Source organism: Protomyctophum bolini, assembly GCF_963924005.1.
Source record: "Protomyctophum bolini genome assembly, chromosome: 22".
Lineage (NCBI taxonomy): Eukaryota > Metazoa > Chordata > Actinopteri > Myctophiformes > Myctophidae > Protomyctophum > Protomyctophum bolini.
The window spans coordinates 2933959-2951134 of NC_137883.1; the positions used below are offsets into that span (position 1 = coordinate 2933959).

General features: G+C 43.6%; 1 protein-coding gene across 1 annotated transcript in view; it reads left to right on the top strand.

Annotated features, from left to right (window-relative positions):
• Positions 1–17176, top strand: part of LOC308310051 (tyrosine-protein kinase JAK2-like) — a 73138-nt gene that overhangs the window by 25221 nt on the left and 30741 nt on the right. Inside the window, exons 10-12 of the mRNA XM_080756099.1 lie at positions 3441–3627; positions 5067–5194; positions 16589–16723. Of these exons, the coding sequence (XP_080612225.1) occupies positions 3441–3627; positions 5067–5194; positions 16589–16723 (450 nt within the window). The remainder of the gene's footprint in view (positions 1–3440; positions 3628–5066; positions 5195–16588; positions 16724–17176) is intronic.

The window sequence follows — 17176 nt, forward strand, 5'->3', positions numbered from 1 at the left end:
TCCAGTGGAAACCTCGTATTAATCTGATCTCAGGTCAGAATGGGTTAAGGGGCAAAACAAGCAGGCACAGCCAGGCTCTTCATGGGGGTACGCAGCCGTCTGCCTTGACCGACCGTGAAATGAAAGAAGAGAGAGACAATGAGGGAGAGCGGGGAAACACAAAGATGGAAATCGGTATTAATAATAAGGGACACAAAAATATATATTATGTTAATGACGTTTAGAATATTTAGAACACTTTCCTGGGGGTCTACATGTGTGTCATAATGTGGATTTAGATATATTTACATTTAAGCAGTGAGCCCGGTGTCTCTGATGTCACGGACACTGTGCTCACGTGTACTTCCTGGACAACCTCCCGCTATCGACGAGGAGGAGCAGTGCACCAAAGCATTATGGGAATAGTCCAGGAAGTAAGTGAGCCCATGCAGTGTCCATGACATCAGAGACACTGCAGGGCTCACTGCTAAAAGAAATCTAAAATATTATATCTTAAACCACATATCAAGACCCCCAGGAAATAATAACGACTCTCGATATGCAGAGTCACAATCCGTGGAAGCGTACGTGGGATATGAATGAGGGATGAGTCTAAGCCCAAAGCAGCCTTCAGGCATTCGGCCGCGTGGGTGGAGCTTCTTTTCCATCCACCAGCTGTCTAAAAACACGGAAAAGACGCTGGCCCGACAGCGAAAACGACCGCGGCTGTCGGCTCAGGTCTGGAAACGCTGACTAGAGTACTCTGGCGTGCATGAAGGAATGAGTGCAGCTAGTCCTACTTCTAGCCTCCCACAGTTGCTGCTGCTGCTTGTGCAGTGAGCAAGCTGCCAGCCACTCAGCCTTGATTGCTTGATTGAATTGATTGGCAGGGAGTCTCCGTGAGCCTTTTGACAAGTGTACGCACGCACACACACACACGCACGTACTGTACGCACGCACGCGCACAAACACACACACACACACACACACACACACACACACACACACACACACACAGACTTGGTGTATTTACAGACAGACAGACAGACAGACAGACAGACAGACAGACAGACAGACAGACAGACAGACAGACAGACAGACAGACAGAGCGTTTCTCTTTAATGCTTCCATATTCAAAGTGTCACATTTTACATGCGGGACAATCTTCCGTGCTGCCTCACTCTCTCATTCAATGCCACAGCCTGTGTGTCAATCTGACCACCGGAGGGAGCCAAGAGACTATGGTTTTCAAAGAAAGCGTAGCAGTCATCCAAGAAAGACTATAGTAAGCATACATGTACTGCATTATGTTATACTTTAGCTATTGACAAATAGCAGACCTACAAAGCTCGTAGCTCGGCAATCGCTGCCGCGTTAACGAGCTTTGTAGGTCTGCTTTGTAGATCTGCCATCTGGGAAAATGTGGCGCAAATCTTTGAATATATATTCTTTCAGAGTGAACGTTTTCAACTCAAATCTTTGAATATATATTCTTTCAGAGTGAACGTTTTCAACTCAAATCTTTGAATATATTATTCTTTCAGAGTGAACGTTTTCAACTCAAATCTTTGAATATATTATTCTTTCAGAGTGAACGTTTTCAACTCAAATCTTTGAATATATTATTCTTTCAGAGTGAACGTTTTCAACTCAAATCTTTGAATATATTATTCTTTCAGAGTGAACGTTTTCAACTCAAATCTTTGAATATATTATTCTTTCAGAGTGAACGTTTTCAACTCAAATCTTTGAATATATTATTCTTTCAGAGTGAACGTTTTCAACTCAAATCTTTGAATATATATTCTTTCAGAGTGAACGTTTTCAACTCAAATCTTTGAATATATTCAATATTACAATTACTGTACTGTTTTTTTTTTCGTGCATGTTTTAGTGCATGTTTTAGGTTGTTATTAGAGAAAGCAAAAGACGAATGTAAATGTGTTTTTTCATTTGCTGCTTTCTTTTGTATTAGCGATGTTGGTATTTATATTTACCGCACACCGCCACTTGCTATAGGTTCAGACTCAGCATTTATTATTTCTTAATAATAAACGTGTCCCTCCGTGTGGCTATTGGCTATTGGCTATTGTATGCCTCGTCATCATCGCACCTGCTCCAAATTACCTACCGGGTGCTGCGGAAGTCATCTCTCTATAAGTATTTATATTTTACAATGAATTAATTATTATTTATTATAGTCCTACTAGACCCCAGGAAATTACATCTGACAAACCGGGTGTCATATTGAGCTAATAACATTCAGTATGGCAGCCCCCTATAGTACCTCCCCCTTCACATTCAGTAGATCCTGTGATCTTTTGTGGCCAGATGTAATTTTATGGGGTCTAGTAGGACTATAGTAAATAATAATAAATAAAAGAAATCGCTATAAAATGTTGTAAAATATAAAATACATATTTAGTCCCATGCTCAAATAGTAAAAAAATAGCTAAAATCTCTAAAACAAAAGAAAGCGGCAAATGGAAATGCAAAATTACAATCATCTTTTAGTTCCTCTAAAAAACGTGAACCTTGGTTGAAAAGAAAGTAAAGTAAAAAATTCACTCTGAAATAATAGTATATTCAAAGATTTGCGTCACATTTTCACGATTTTTCAAAAATAGTAGAAATAGCAGAAAAATAGCAATTCGTTCACAATCTTTTCACAACATAATGCTTTAATAAAACACCAAAAGGGGTTCCCCGTCCTGAACAGTGTTGTTTTTGGCAGAAAATTTAGATTTTAGTTTTAGTCATAGTGCCTTCAATAGTTTTCATTTAGTTTCAGTCACATTTTAGTCACCTGGAATGTTTTAGTCGACGAAATAATTATCATAACATTTTAGTCGACTAAATCTATACAGTTGATTTAGTTCGGCTAAAATTGCGTTTAGGCGGTCCTTGACGCCGTCGTAATGATGATTTTTACACTCACTGAAAATATCCGATCTACAAGCTCACAACGCGTCGCGCTGGGACGCGTTGTGAGCTTGTAGATTGGCTATTTTCAGCATTCAACCAAGTGTAAAATGACTTGTAGTGGATCGGATAGTCTTAGTTTTATTCATCATAGCTTAGTTTTCATTTAGTTTCCATTTAGTTTTCCGTCAGTGAAAAAAGGTAGTCGGACGAAAATTTTTCGTCTTAGTTTTTTTGTCGACAAAAACAACACTGGTCCTGAACGGGGGCTTTAACCCATTCTGAACGGGAACCCATTTTGGTGTTAGCATCATGTCATGCTTTAGCTATTGAAAAATAGCAGACCTACAAGCTCATAGCGCGCCACTCGCTTGTAGGTCTTGCTATTTTTGAAAAGTCGAAGAACGACTGACATTTTTAGAATCTGATCTCAGGTCAGAATGGGTTCATCAGACCAGTGTGTGTCCCAGTGGAAACCTCGTAATGAATCTGATCTCAGGTCAGAATGGGTTAATTGAATTAATCAATTTTTCTTTCAGCATGAGACGACGTTGGAGTACAAACACTGTCAGATCGTCCAGACCGAGTCCGGAGAATACGTCCTGAGCGGAGCCAGGAAGACCTTCGGCTCGCTGAAGGACCTTCTGCACCGCTACCAGAAGGAGGCGCTGCGCTCCGACGGACACACCTTCCAGTTCACCAAGTGCTGCCCGCCGAGCGCCACAGGTATATACGCACGCTATACGCCATACTTAAACCCATTCTGACCTGAGATCAGATTCTAAAAAATGTCTTCTATACATCCTGACAGTTTTCCATTCTGACCCGAGATCAGATTCTTAAAAATGTCTTCTATGTCAAGTCGCTCTTCGATTTTTCTAAAATAGCCGACCTACAAGCGCCTACATAGCGCGCCACCGAGTGGCGCGCTATGAGCTTGTACATCTGCTATTTTTCAATAGCTAAAGCGTAACACAATAACACAAGGGGTTAAACCCATTTAGGCCCGACGTCGACATTTTCTGAGAAACCTGTGTTTTTCTATTGTGTCAGTGGTGCTCAATATTTCATGCCAAGGAGCCCCAAAAAATATATGTATTTGGCCGCCGACCCCCTATGTTGTTCCAGGAACCCCACCCCAGAAGCAAAGATTTGAGTTAAGAACTTTGGCTCTCTGAAATAATATATATTCAAAGATTTGCGCCACATTTTCACGATAAAAAAAAAAGAAATAGCAGACCTACAAGCTCGTTATGAGCTTGTAGATCTGCTATCTACAGGTTTCTGAAAAAACCTCATGTTTCTATGTCAGTGGTTCTCAACGTTTTTCATATCAAGGAGGACCCACCAGAATGATATGTATTTGGCCGCAGACCCCCATCTTAACCCATTCTGACCTGAGATCAGATTCACACGAGGTTTCCACTGGACACACACACTGGTCTGATCGACCCGTTCTGACCTGAGATCAGATTCTAAAAATGTCAGTCGTTCTTTTCGATTTTTCTAAAATAGCAGACCTACAAGCTCGTAGCGCGCCACTCGGTGGCGCGCTATGAGCTTGTAGATCTGCTATTTTTCAATAGCTAAAGCATGACATGATGCTGACCCCAAAATGGGTTCCCGTTCAGAATGGGTTAAAATATGTTGTTCCAGGGGGACACACCCCCCCCCCCCCCCCCCCCCAGAGCCAAAGATTTGAGTTAAAAAGACCTAATCTCTTCCTTTGATTGTCAATGGCAAATATTGAGAAGTGTGTGGACAGAAGCTGTATAATGTGATTGGTTCGCCGATTTGCTCGTCTACAAATGACGTAAATCTTTCCTTCATTTAATCAATGGCATTTAATATTTGTGTTGCCACAATTTTTTTACGCCATATTTGACGGACAATTTCTCCTTTCATTGTCAATGGCAAATATGAGACGTGGTGTGGGGGACGAAAGCTGTATATAGGAGTAGCTATAGCGCCCCTCAGAAATCACACCCGTGTGAAGTGAGGGGCGCTCTTATCATCGTACATCGTCGTGACGTAACGTGTCGATTTGCTCGTCCACACATTCGACGTATACATTCTCCATTCATTGTCAATGGGAATTATTAATGTCAATTATTATTATTATTATTTTGTGGGTTTTGAACCTCATTTCCCCCTTCTCTCTGTAGATAAATCCAACCTGCTAGTGTGTCGGAACAGCCAAGGGTCCGAGGTGGTGCCCCTGTCCCCTTCCCTCCACAAACACAACATCAGCCAGATGGTCTTTCACAAGATCCGCAAAGAAGACCTCGTCATCGTAAGATATATATTTATATATATATTTTTTTATCCCAGTGTCAATTATCGAATGTAATCCTGGGCGCTACACGTACTCTGCCAACCTGAGGGTGTGTGTGTTTTATTTTTTTACCTGATGTGCATGTTGGGATCTGCTGGGTCTGTGTCTGCCTATAGCCTCGATACCTGCAGGCTTTCATTTCGCCTGCGCGAAAAATGAAAGCCTGGATTTTACGCATGGGCTGCACTGGCCTAAAAGTGGGAGTCAACCCTTCCGCGTATACCCTTCGCTCCAAATGACGTGACGTCAGGGCTCTGAGCGGTGTGTGCAGCACCCCTCAAAATAACACCGCGAGGAAGTCATTACCAGTGGAACTTCAAACGAGGCTAAGCGAGGAAAATGAGGAGAATGGCTGAAGAACCCACCGCACCGTCTAAGACAAAAACCAACGTGTGCCGACTCTGTGGAAGAATGGTATACTCCAGCAACCAGTGGTCGACACAATAACAGTGCTGCACTGTGGGGGGGAGGAGAGACACTGTTTTAAAAAAGAAATGCCACGCACATATTTTTCCAGAGCATACGGCAGGGCCTCGTTGACGGATTTGGAAGAGATTTCGAAGGTCTGGTTCCAAAAATGAACCAGTGTTTAATGTGTGAAACCCATGATATTTACCATTGAGCCCGGCTGGAAAGGTGTAGCTGTCATCAAGATTAAAAGCTGCCTACAGAATTAAAAGTTCATTTATAAAAGTACATAAGTTAAAAGTTCATAATGTTTTTTGTTTCATGTCAATTTCATGTTTCTATGTGTTTCTACTTTGTTTTCAATGTGTTTTGAGGTAATTTATGTTTGATTGATTGACTAAGGTCACTTAAACCTCTGAGCAGTGGAAGCCTGATCTGCTGATTGAGCAAGGGTGTTTTGGATCCTCATAATTAGCAGAGCAGGGCAGAGCCAGTTCATTCTGAGAGAGAGCTTCAGCGTGCAACAGCTAAAATGCATTGCTGCTGCCACATGTAGATTTGCTGTTTTCCAGCCCTTGATATCAGTCAAAGCCAATGTACTGATACTGAAAGATTTCCCCCGTTTATTCCCCCCAAAGTGGATGCGGCCAATGAGGTATATTTGTTACATTTGTGTTTGTTTATTTGTAACCTGTCTTGTTCTTCATTATTGTTCTCTATGAGAATATTGTACTGAATGTATGTCTTTTATGTTTTTATTCAGTTCTCACGGCATTTAGCATACGCTAAATAAATGTCTGTACATACAAAGAACGCCTTGTGACGTATATATCTACCGGAGGGGGCTACAGTGAGAACTCAGCCTGCTCGACACGAGGTGAAGGGGCCTGTCTGTGCCTACCGTCGACCGTGCTGCAAGCAAGTTTCCATGGTTCACCTGCAGTGACTTCCAGCAACAGATAAGACTGTGACTACATTGGGTTCCCAGCAAGTGGAGTTCGAGAGCTTTGGGTGGTTAAGCCAACAAGAAGTAACACATTTAAAATAAGTTAAATGTTGAGTGGAGTAACCTACTCACTGCTTTAAAGGGACTCTATAAAATTGCTTAAAGGGACATTTCTAGTATTTTGCACATGTCTTTCTATGTTCAAGTTGTTGTTGATTTCACTACAGTCATTTAATTTTAAGCAAGTTTCAAGTGTAAACGACACTTAAAGTCTAAGGGTGAAAATATTTTGGTGTTATACATTTTCTGATTTAATCTTAAGTGGTTTACTCCTAAAGAATTGAAGTGACTATATTGCAACCAAGAGTGATATAAGTTTACTAGTGTTAAAACAAGTGTTATCCATTTCATTGGGTAATTTAATTTAAAGTTCATGTGTATTGTGAAATAATTTATGATACTTAAGCCATTCTAAAATATATATATACTTGGTTAAAATACTTATGGTAATTATTTTGCAAGTGAAACAATTTCATTAAGGGTGTTTGATACATTTTAAGGTTTTTCTAAAACAATTTATGTCAAACTAAAATCCAAGTTAATTTGCAAGTGTTACATTCCAAAACCGTAGTATTATTTTTAGGTTAAGCCAGTTAATTTAACTGTTGTTTTTTGTTTTTGTTTAAGCTATAAAGGCTAAAAGCTACTAATTTAGGATAGCTTACAGTCAATTTAAACAATTCTAAAGATGTCTGAGCACGAAGCCAGTAAAACAGATTTAAACGTTACCATTACAGTTGATGCGTTAGTGCACCAGTCTACCAGTACTGATAATGCACCTTTAGACACTAACACACAATCGGGAATTGAGGTACTAAAAGGGGCCGACAATGTGTCAGAAGAGAGTGAAGATGATGCAGATAAACCGCGAAGAAGCCGGAGAACCCGAAAGCTTACTGAAAAAGGTCAAAACCTTGAAGATGACAAAATAAGAAATATTCAGCATCACTTCACAACTTCCTATGAAAAATGGAAAGCTCTTGCCAAGGAGGCTAAGAAAGCATTCAATGAAGCTCTATCCAATGACATATTGGAAAGCGTTATGACCAAGGTCAGCTGTGCTGAGAAAGATGTAACACAAGCTTATGTTGACTTACGCCGACACATTACCCCTGAAAGCCAGACCCGCCGTCGTGTCGACACTTGTGTAGCGGTGTCAGAGACCCTGACGCGTGCTTTAAAGGACAGAGATCAAGAGGCTTTGAGTGAGTCTAGCTCGAAGTTCACATTCAGTGCCAGCCAACTTTCAGTGTCTACAAGTAGACCAACCACAAGATCAAGGCACTCAAACCTGTCCGCTGCAAAGAAACAAGAAGCTGCAGCAGATTTAGCTGCAAATCAAGCCACTTTAGATGTCCTAAATGTAATGGACTATGAGAAGCAACAGCTTGAAACCCTTGAAGCTGAGAACAGGCAAAGGCTTGCACAGCAAGAAGTGGAAAATGCTGCAAGGCAAAGTGCTTTAGAAGAGAAGCGCAGGCAATTAGAGCGCTTAGATGCAGTCAAAAAGATGAATGCTGCAAAGGCACGACTACAAGTGTATGAACAAGAAGTGGGCTCAGATGACGACATATCGGAGTTGCTTGAAGACAGCAAATCTATGAAACTGAAACCCACACTTAAGTCAAAGCGTCTGCCTGTGCAATATGTGGCATCACCACAACATGTCTCACAAGCACAATCGGCTATGATAACCCAAGCAACCACAAGGGGCCAGCCTGCTACTAATGCCCAGCAGATGACACAAGCAGTCACAAGCCAACCTGCTGCTAGTGCTCAGCAAGAGGATAGCGCTACAGCAATCGCCAGAGCAATTGCCGAGTCCATCAATGCAAGCCGACTCCCTGTACCAGAGCCGTCAGTTTTCAGTGGAGACCCACTAAGGTACAAAGACTGGAAGATGTCATTTCAAACGTTGATAGGCAGAAAGAACATTCCAGTAAATGAAAAAGTATACTATCTTCGCAAGTACGTCGGCGGACCGGCAAAGAAAGCCATAGAAGGTTATTTCCTGTTAGGCACAGAAGCAGCCTATCATTCAGCATGGGACATACTTGAAGAGAGATATGGAAGCTCATTTGTGATAGCCAAAGCCTTCAGAGATAAACTTACCGCATGGCCGAAGATAGGACCCAGAGACAGCGTGGAACTGAGAGAGTTCGCAGACTTCCTGCAAGGCTGTCAATCAGCGATGTCACAGATTAAAGGCCTAGAAGTCTTAAATGACTGCGCTGAAAACCAACGAATACTTACCAAGCTTCCTGATTGGCTGACAGCCAGTTGGAACAGAAAGGTCATTGAGAATCTGGAAGAGTGGCAGGAATTCCCTAGTTTCGGGAAATTTGTTAAGTTTGTCACAAAGGAAGCCAAGATAGCCTGTAATCCAGTGACCTCTCTTTATGCTCTGAAGTCGTGTGATGTCGAGAAGTCAAAGACACCACCAAAGCACCAAGACACCAAGACACGAAGTATTGGTGCAAAGGTACTAGCAACTACAAGCACATCTGAAGGGAAACCAGATGCTAAAGGGTGTGTCTTTTGTGAGAAGTCAAACCATGGCATTCACACATGTCGAAAGTTCATGGCCAAGTCAGTCGCAGAACGAGTCAAGTTCGTGCAGACCAACAGATTATGCTTTGGATGCATGAAATCAGGTCACCAGTCTAAAAATTGTGACAACAAGAGTGTCTGTGACACATGTAAAAGGAAGCACCCTACCTGTTTACACGAAGACCGTACCAAAGACGACGGAAAGAAACCACAGAAGGATGACAAACAAAAGGAGAGTGAGAAGCACTCAAAGGACAAAGAAAGGTCAAAGGACAAGACAGATGAAACAGCAAGTGAAGCAACATCACACCGTGTAGTGCAGGATATGAGCAACGCTTGCACTTCCACAGTTGTTCCAGTGTGGTTATCCACTACAAGTAGACCAGAGAATGAAGTTCTTGTATATGCACTTCTGGACAACCAAAGTGATACCACCTTCATCTTGCAAGAGAAAGCTGACACTCTGGACACACAGAAGGTTCCGGTGCAGCTAAAGCTGTCTACATTGTCATCCAAGAACACGATCATTCCAAGTCAGAAGTTAACTGGGCTACAAGTCAGGGGGTTTTACTCATCTAAGAAAATCCCTCTCCCAGTCACTTATACAAGAGAGTTCATTCCTGCCAATCTCGGTCATATTCCTACACCCAAGACTGCCAGAGCATGGTCTCACCTGGAGTACCTTGCTGAAGAGATCGCACCATTAATCGATTGCGACATTGGTCTGCTTATTGGCTATAATTGTTCCCATGCCCTGCTACCCAGAGAAGTGGTGTCAGGCAAAGACAATGAGCCTTTTGCCCAAAGAACAGACCTCGGCTGGAGTATAGTCGGCTGTGTCAATCCCTGTGTCGACTATGGCGATGTAATTGGAAGCAGCCACAGGATTGTTGTCAAAGAAGTGACACCAAATCTTCACTCGCATGCTAATCAAACAAGTGAAGTCCGATACATCTGCCGAACACAAGTCAGAGAAGTTGTCACTCCACCAGACGTGATACGGGTGCTTGAATCAGACTTCAATGAGAGAACGGCAGAGGATGCTCATTTCTCCCAAGAGGATCTGCGCTTCATCGCAACGATGGAAGATGGAATCAAGATCAAGGCAAACGGTCACTGTGAAATGCCGTTGCCGTTTAAGGAAGACAGACCAAGTCTACCAGACAATAGAGTGTGTGCAAATCACCGCCTCAAGTGTCTGAAAAGGAGATTCGAGAAAGACAAGCAGTACCATAAAGACTACATTGACTTCATGAGTGGAACAATCACGCGTGGAGATGCTGAAAAGGTTCCAGCTGAAGAAATGAACAAAGGTCCTGTCTGGTACATCCCTCACCATGGGGTTTATCACCCTCAGAAACCCGGAAAGATAAGGGTTGTGTTCGACTGCTCTGCGAAGTTCCAGGGCATGTCGTTGAATGATCATCTGCTCACTGGACCAGAACTGACAAATTCCCTAGTAGGTGTCCTCTGTAGGTTCCGCAAGGGTCCAGTAGCAATAATGTGCGATATTGAACGCATGTTCCATCAATTCCACGTAAGAGCAGAAGACCAAGACTATCTGAGATTTCTCTGGTGGGATGATGGAGACTTTCAATCAGAACCATCGGTCTATAGGATGAGAGTGCACCTGTTCGGAGCAGCCTCGTCGCCAGGCTGTGCAAACTATGGCCTCAAGTACGTTGCTGCACAAGGACAAGGCCGCTTCAGTGAAGCATCCATCGCTTTCATCGAAAGGAACTTTTATGTGGATGACGGTCTGATAAGTCTGGCAACTGCAGATGAAGCAATACAGTTGGTCAGTGAAGCAAGGCAGATCTGCAGCGCAGGCAAGCTGCGAATCCACAAGTTCATTTCCAACAGTCAGGAGGTGCTTGCATCCATCCCTAAAGAAGAATGTGCTGAAACAGTAAGACATCTAGATCTAGCCTTGGGTGAGCCGCAGCTTGAAAGAGCCCTAGGTGTACGATGGTGTCTTGTTTCAGACCAGTTTCAGTTCAGAGTGGTAGTAAATGAACACCCGCTGTCTAGAAGAGGAGTACTGTCGACAGTAGCGTCCATCTTTGATCCACTTGGCTTTGTAGCACCCTTCATCCTAGTTGGGAAGCAAATACTGCAACAGATGTGCAGAGACAAGATTGGATGGGATGAGCCACTCTCTGAAGAACTACGTCCAAAATGGGAGTCCTGGCTCTTGGACCTGCAGAACTTAGCTGATGTCAAGATACAGCGATGTTACCTGCCAGCAAGTTTCAAAGAAGTCAAGAAGTATGAACTCCATCACTTCTCCGACGCAAGTGTCACAGGGTATGGAGAATGCACTTACCTAAGAGCAGTCAGTGCATCAGGCCAAATCCATTGTTCTCTAGTCATGGGCAAGTCCAGAGTGGCACCTACGAAGATCACCACAATCCCACGACTTGAGCTGTCAGCAGCGGTTGTTGCTGTTCGTACAAGCGACCTGCTCAGAAAGGAGTTGGATATAGAAGATGTCCAGGAGTTCTTCTGGACCGACTCAAAGGTCGTCCTGGGTTACGTCAACAATAACGCCAGGCGATTTCATGTTTTCGTGGCAAACCGCATTACACGAATCAAAGAAAGTACCAATCCAAGTCAATGGAGACATGTACGCTCTGAAGAAAATCCAGCAGACCACGTGTCAAGAGGCCTCAAGGCAAAGGACCTCATTGCTTCCAACTGGTTTACTGGTCCAGATTTCCTCTGGTGTGACGAGCTTCCCAGCAGAGATGTTAAGGTGGGAGACATAGCAGTTGAAGACCCAGAAGTTCGTAAGACCATCGTACATAAGACCTTGGCAACAGACGTTTCACTGCCTGATCGTTTCCTGAAGTTCTCCAGCTGGACAAGTTTAGTCAAAGCCATTGCAAGACTCATGCGTCGTGTTAAGGAGCTTAAAGGTTTGACGTCAAGAACCAATGAAGCCACAAGTCTCGAAGAGAGAAAGGATGCTGAACTTACCATCATAGGTATTGTCCAAAGAGCAACCTTCTCTGAAGAAATCCAGAGTCTTCAACACAAGAAGGAGATCGGCACGGATAAGACCTGCAGACTGCACCGTCTGAATCCATTCATGGACGAACAAGGTATCCTCAGGGTGGGAGGACGACTAGAACATGCTGATTTGCATCCGCACATCAAGCATCCAGTCATCTTGCCGAAGACCAGCCACGTATCAATGTTACTGATCGACCACTACCATCAAAGGGTGGAACACCAAGGACGAGGCATAACAATGAATGAGTTGAGATCAAACGGCATCTGGATCCTTGGATGTAGTCAAGCTGTGTCCTCCTACATCTATAAGTGTGTCAAGTGTAGGAAGTTCAGGAGGTGTACAGAGGAACAAAAGATGGCGGATTTACCCCGTGAGCGAATGGAAGCAACTCCTCCATTTACCTATTGTGGTATGGACTGCTTTGGGCCGTTCCATGTCAAGGATGGAAGGAAGGAGCTGAAGCGCTACGGGCTGCTGTTCACCTGTCTTTGCTCTCGTGCTGTGCACATTGAACTCCTTGATGACATGACGACCGATGCATTTATTAATGCACTCCGTTCCTTCATTGCCCTACGTGGAAACGTCCGTCAACTGAAATCAGACCAAGGTACTAACTTTGTTGGTGCAAGACGTGAGTTTCTGGAAGCTGTGAAGAACATGGATCAAGAATCCTTAAAGCAACTAGGCTGTGAGTTTGTCATGAACCCTCCATCTGCGAGCCATATGGGTGGAGTCTGGGAAAGGCAAATCAGAACAATAAGGAGTGTGTTGACATCCATCCTGGATAAGGCACCACAAAGACTTGACAGTTCATCCTTGCGAACTTACCTGTACGAAGTCATGGCAATCATCAACAGCAGGCCTTTAACAGCACACTTACTCAGTGACCCGGCTGGGCCACAGCCTCTTACGCCTAACCACATCCTGACGATGAAGTCTTCAATAGTCTTGCCTCCACCAGGAGACTTTGTGAAGGAAGACGTTTATCTACGCAAAAGATGGCGAAGAGTGCAATATCTAGCCAACGAGTTTTGGTCTAGGTGGAAGAAAGAGTACCTGTTGAACCTGCAACAGAGGCAGAAATGGCACAAGACCCGCAGAAATGCAAAGATCAACGATATAGTGATTGTGAAAGACGACACTGCACCACGAAATGAGTGGAAACTAGCCAAGGTCACGGATGTGCACCCTGGTGAAGATGGATGTGTGAGGAAGCTGCAATTGCTGATTGGAAGTTCAGCACTGGATGGCCAAGGAAAGAGACTCAACAAGCCAATCTACTTGGAGAGGCCTATCCATAAGACGGTTACCCTGCTTGAAGCCGACGAAGCAGACTAAGCAACCTCTACCTCTCATGCACTCCATACACTAGTGTTCATAGCACACTACATGACACTCTACATTAAAAGGATGATTATAAAAATGTAAAAGTTAATTAAAGAAATCCAGGTGATTTCGGTGGGAGTGTAGCTGTCATCAAGATTAAAAGCTGCCTACAGAATTAAAAGTTCATTTATAAAAGTACATAAGTTAAAAGTTCATAATGTTTTTTGTTTCATGTCAATTTCATGTTTCTATGTGTTTCTACTTTGTTTTCAATGTGTTTTGAGGTAATTTATGTTTGATTGATTGACTAAGGTCACTTAAACCTCTGAGCAGTGGAAGCCTGATCTGCTGATTGAGCAAGGGTGTTTTGGATCCTCATAATTAGCAGAGCAGGGCAGAGCCAGTTCATTCTGAGAGAGAGCTTCAGCGTGCAACAGCTAAAATGCATTGCTGCTGCCACATGTAGATTTGCTGTTTTCCAGCCCTTGATATCAGTCAAAGCCAATGTACTGATACTGAAAGATTTCCCCCGTTTATTCCCCCCAAAGTGGATGCGGCCAATGAGGTATATTTGTTACATTTGTGTTTGTTTATTTGTAACCTGTCTTGTTCTTCATTATTGTTCTCTATGAGAATATTGTACTGAATGTATGTCTTTTATGTTTTTATTCAGTTCTCACGGCATTTAGCATACGCTAAATAAATGTCTGTACATACAAAGAACGCCTTGTGACGTATATATCTACCGGAGGGGGCTACAAAAGGGTCCAAGTGGGAGTGTCGTGGGAGAGGCCGGGTCTTAGCTACGGTATAGGTCCATTGGGGAACCTGCTGCAGGTCTGAGGCCTGGGCTACACCCTGTATATGGATCAGGAAAATGTGCGTTTTGAAAAAGATCCATATGTGACGTGTAGCCCTGCAGGCCTGAGTGGAGAGGAGAGACAGTGGGGGTTAGGCACAGACAATAATTGAATAAGTGTGCGCGCGCGCGTGCATTGCGATGCGATGAGCGCCCGATCGGAGCGATCACGACCTGAACCAATCAGTTGACGTAGTTGAAGCAAGAACATCACGACTTTCTGTAACTTTGTTATGGTGTTCTATTGGACTGGTCTTTCAGAGAGAGCTCGTGAAATGTCAAGCCAATCATCAGAGGTTAGACTTTAACCCATTTAGACCTGAGGCCATAGCTTCTACAAAATGCCTTCTAAATCCTGACAGTTTTCTGAAAAACCGCATGTTTCTATGTGAGTCGTTCTCAAACATTTTCATGTCAGGGACCCCCACAAATTATATGTAATTGGCCTCTGCCCCCCCCCCCCCCCCCCCCATCTGAAAATATGTTGTTCCAGGGACCCCTCCTCCCCAGAAGCAACGATTCGAGTTTAAAACATTCGCTGTGAAAGAATATATATTCAAACATTTGCGCCACATTTTGACGATTTTTCCAAAAAATAGCAGACCTATACAAGCTTGTAGATCTTCTATTTTTCAATAGCTAAAGCATAACATGATGCTTTAGTTTAAAACATCCAAAAGGCGTTGCCGTTCAGAATAGGTTAAGTAGCTGGCTGGTGTCTGACAGGAGGAAGCCAGATACGGGCAACCGCCCTGGGGAGCGATGTACATAATGGATGAAGACGTATTGCTATATGGATACGTCTGGCTTGGATGACAGTATGGCTGTATACATCAAATCTTTGCTTCTGGAAGGTCCCAGCTGGAACAACAACATATTGACTCCACAGCATTTATTTGATAAGATTTGGTTTGTTGTTACAAAACATGCATTAACCACTTCAGCCCTATATATGTATATATTTCGTCTATTTTTCACAAGATTTGTATACGTTTAGAAAATGTGAAAGAGGACATTACTGCAATGAGTACTTTTGACTTTTAAGTCTTTTTACTTTTAAGTGCTGTGCTTTTAAGTACGCACGCACGCACGCAACGCACGCACGCAACGCACGCAACGCAACGCACGCACGCACGCACGCACGCACGCACGCACGCACGCACACACACACACACACACACACACACACACACACACACACACACGGCCCCTTTATGGGCTTCTAACTCCCTCATTCATCTCCAATGCTCAGTGGGATCTGGTACAGCAGTATAATCAGCTCATCCACTTAGTTCCTCATCATTGGGGCGTTTGCAACGTGAACAGGTTCTGATCCCTCCAGTCCGTCCGTCCGTCCGTCCGTCCGTCCGTCTGTCTGTAGACTTCAGTCTATAGTCTCTAAAGGTTAACACAATCAGTGCAGGGGATTCCTTCAAAATAGAAGCTCTGGGGTGCCGGAAAGACATGGCCGCTTTTTACTCTGGAACCCCCCCCCCCCCCCCCCCCCCCGGAAATATTTTGCGTGTGCGTGTGTGCCTGTAGCACGGAATGTGACCTTTGCTAAAAATCTAAAATGACACGGATGTTTTCCCGGCTGGTTTAGATAAACGCCGCGGACAAAGCCAACTCTTGTCGTGACCAATCATGACAAAAAACTAAAATTTTCGGGGGCCAAACAAAGAATTAGAAAGTAGAAAGAAACGGCAGGTTACAAAACTTTTTTTGTTGTTTCTAGGGGGTGCGCGACATGAAAAGACTAATGGTGGTGCTTTTATTATAGGTCAGGAGGTAACAGGGGGTGTGTGTATAGGTCAGGAGGTAACAGGGGGTGTGTCTATAGGTCAGGAGGTAACAGGGGGTGTGTCAGCTATAGGTGATTAAATCTAACGCGACTAGCGACACACATAATCTTTTACCTGATCTTAGACTTTTCTTTTCTTAGAATTGGACGGGATGATTTAGATCGCGAGATATGAACGTTTTCGATGACGTCTCGCCGTTGCGCAACATCAAATGTTGCGCAACGGGCCCTCCCCCAGGCTGCCGAGCGATGCGGTCGGTTTTGATATCAACAATCTTCGTCTTTTTTTGGATAAAACTTCGTCCTGGGCGCTGGGTTTTACTAATTCAAAGGACGGAGTTGAAAGAGGGGATAACGATATAGTGTCTTGTCTTGTTTTCTTGTAGAACGAGAGTCTTGGCCAGGGCACGTTCACCAAGATATTCCGCGGTGTACGGCAGGAGCTGGGAGACTACGGAGAGGTCCACCAGATGGACGTCATCGTGAAGATCCTGGACAAGGCTCATCGTAACTATTCTGAGGTGGGATATATATATATATATATACTGTATATAGGCTACATCAGTGGTGACATAATGCTTAAAACACCCAATCGACATGTATTAGTCCGCAGATCCCCCCCCCCACCCCCCCCATTTGAAAAGATACGCCAGGGACCCAGATAAGAGAGGATTTTTAAGGCTGTAGCAGTGATTTTCAACCATTTTTATTTCAAGGACCTGCAAGATTTGACATGCGTTAGGTCACGGAGCCCCATTCAGTGGCATTTCTATCTCTGGGACCCCAATTTATATTGTAAAATCACTGCTAATTGAACTCTGAGAGTGTACAAATTGAAGATGGAATGGTTCATTTAACTCTGTGTCACGATATCAGTCTGTTGCTCACTTTTTACTGTTTAGTGACGTCTGTCTTGTCTTACCTCCTTGTGATTACTAGTTTTCTCCACCTGTGTCCTGTTAGTCTCCTAGCCA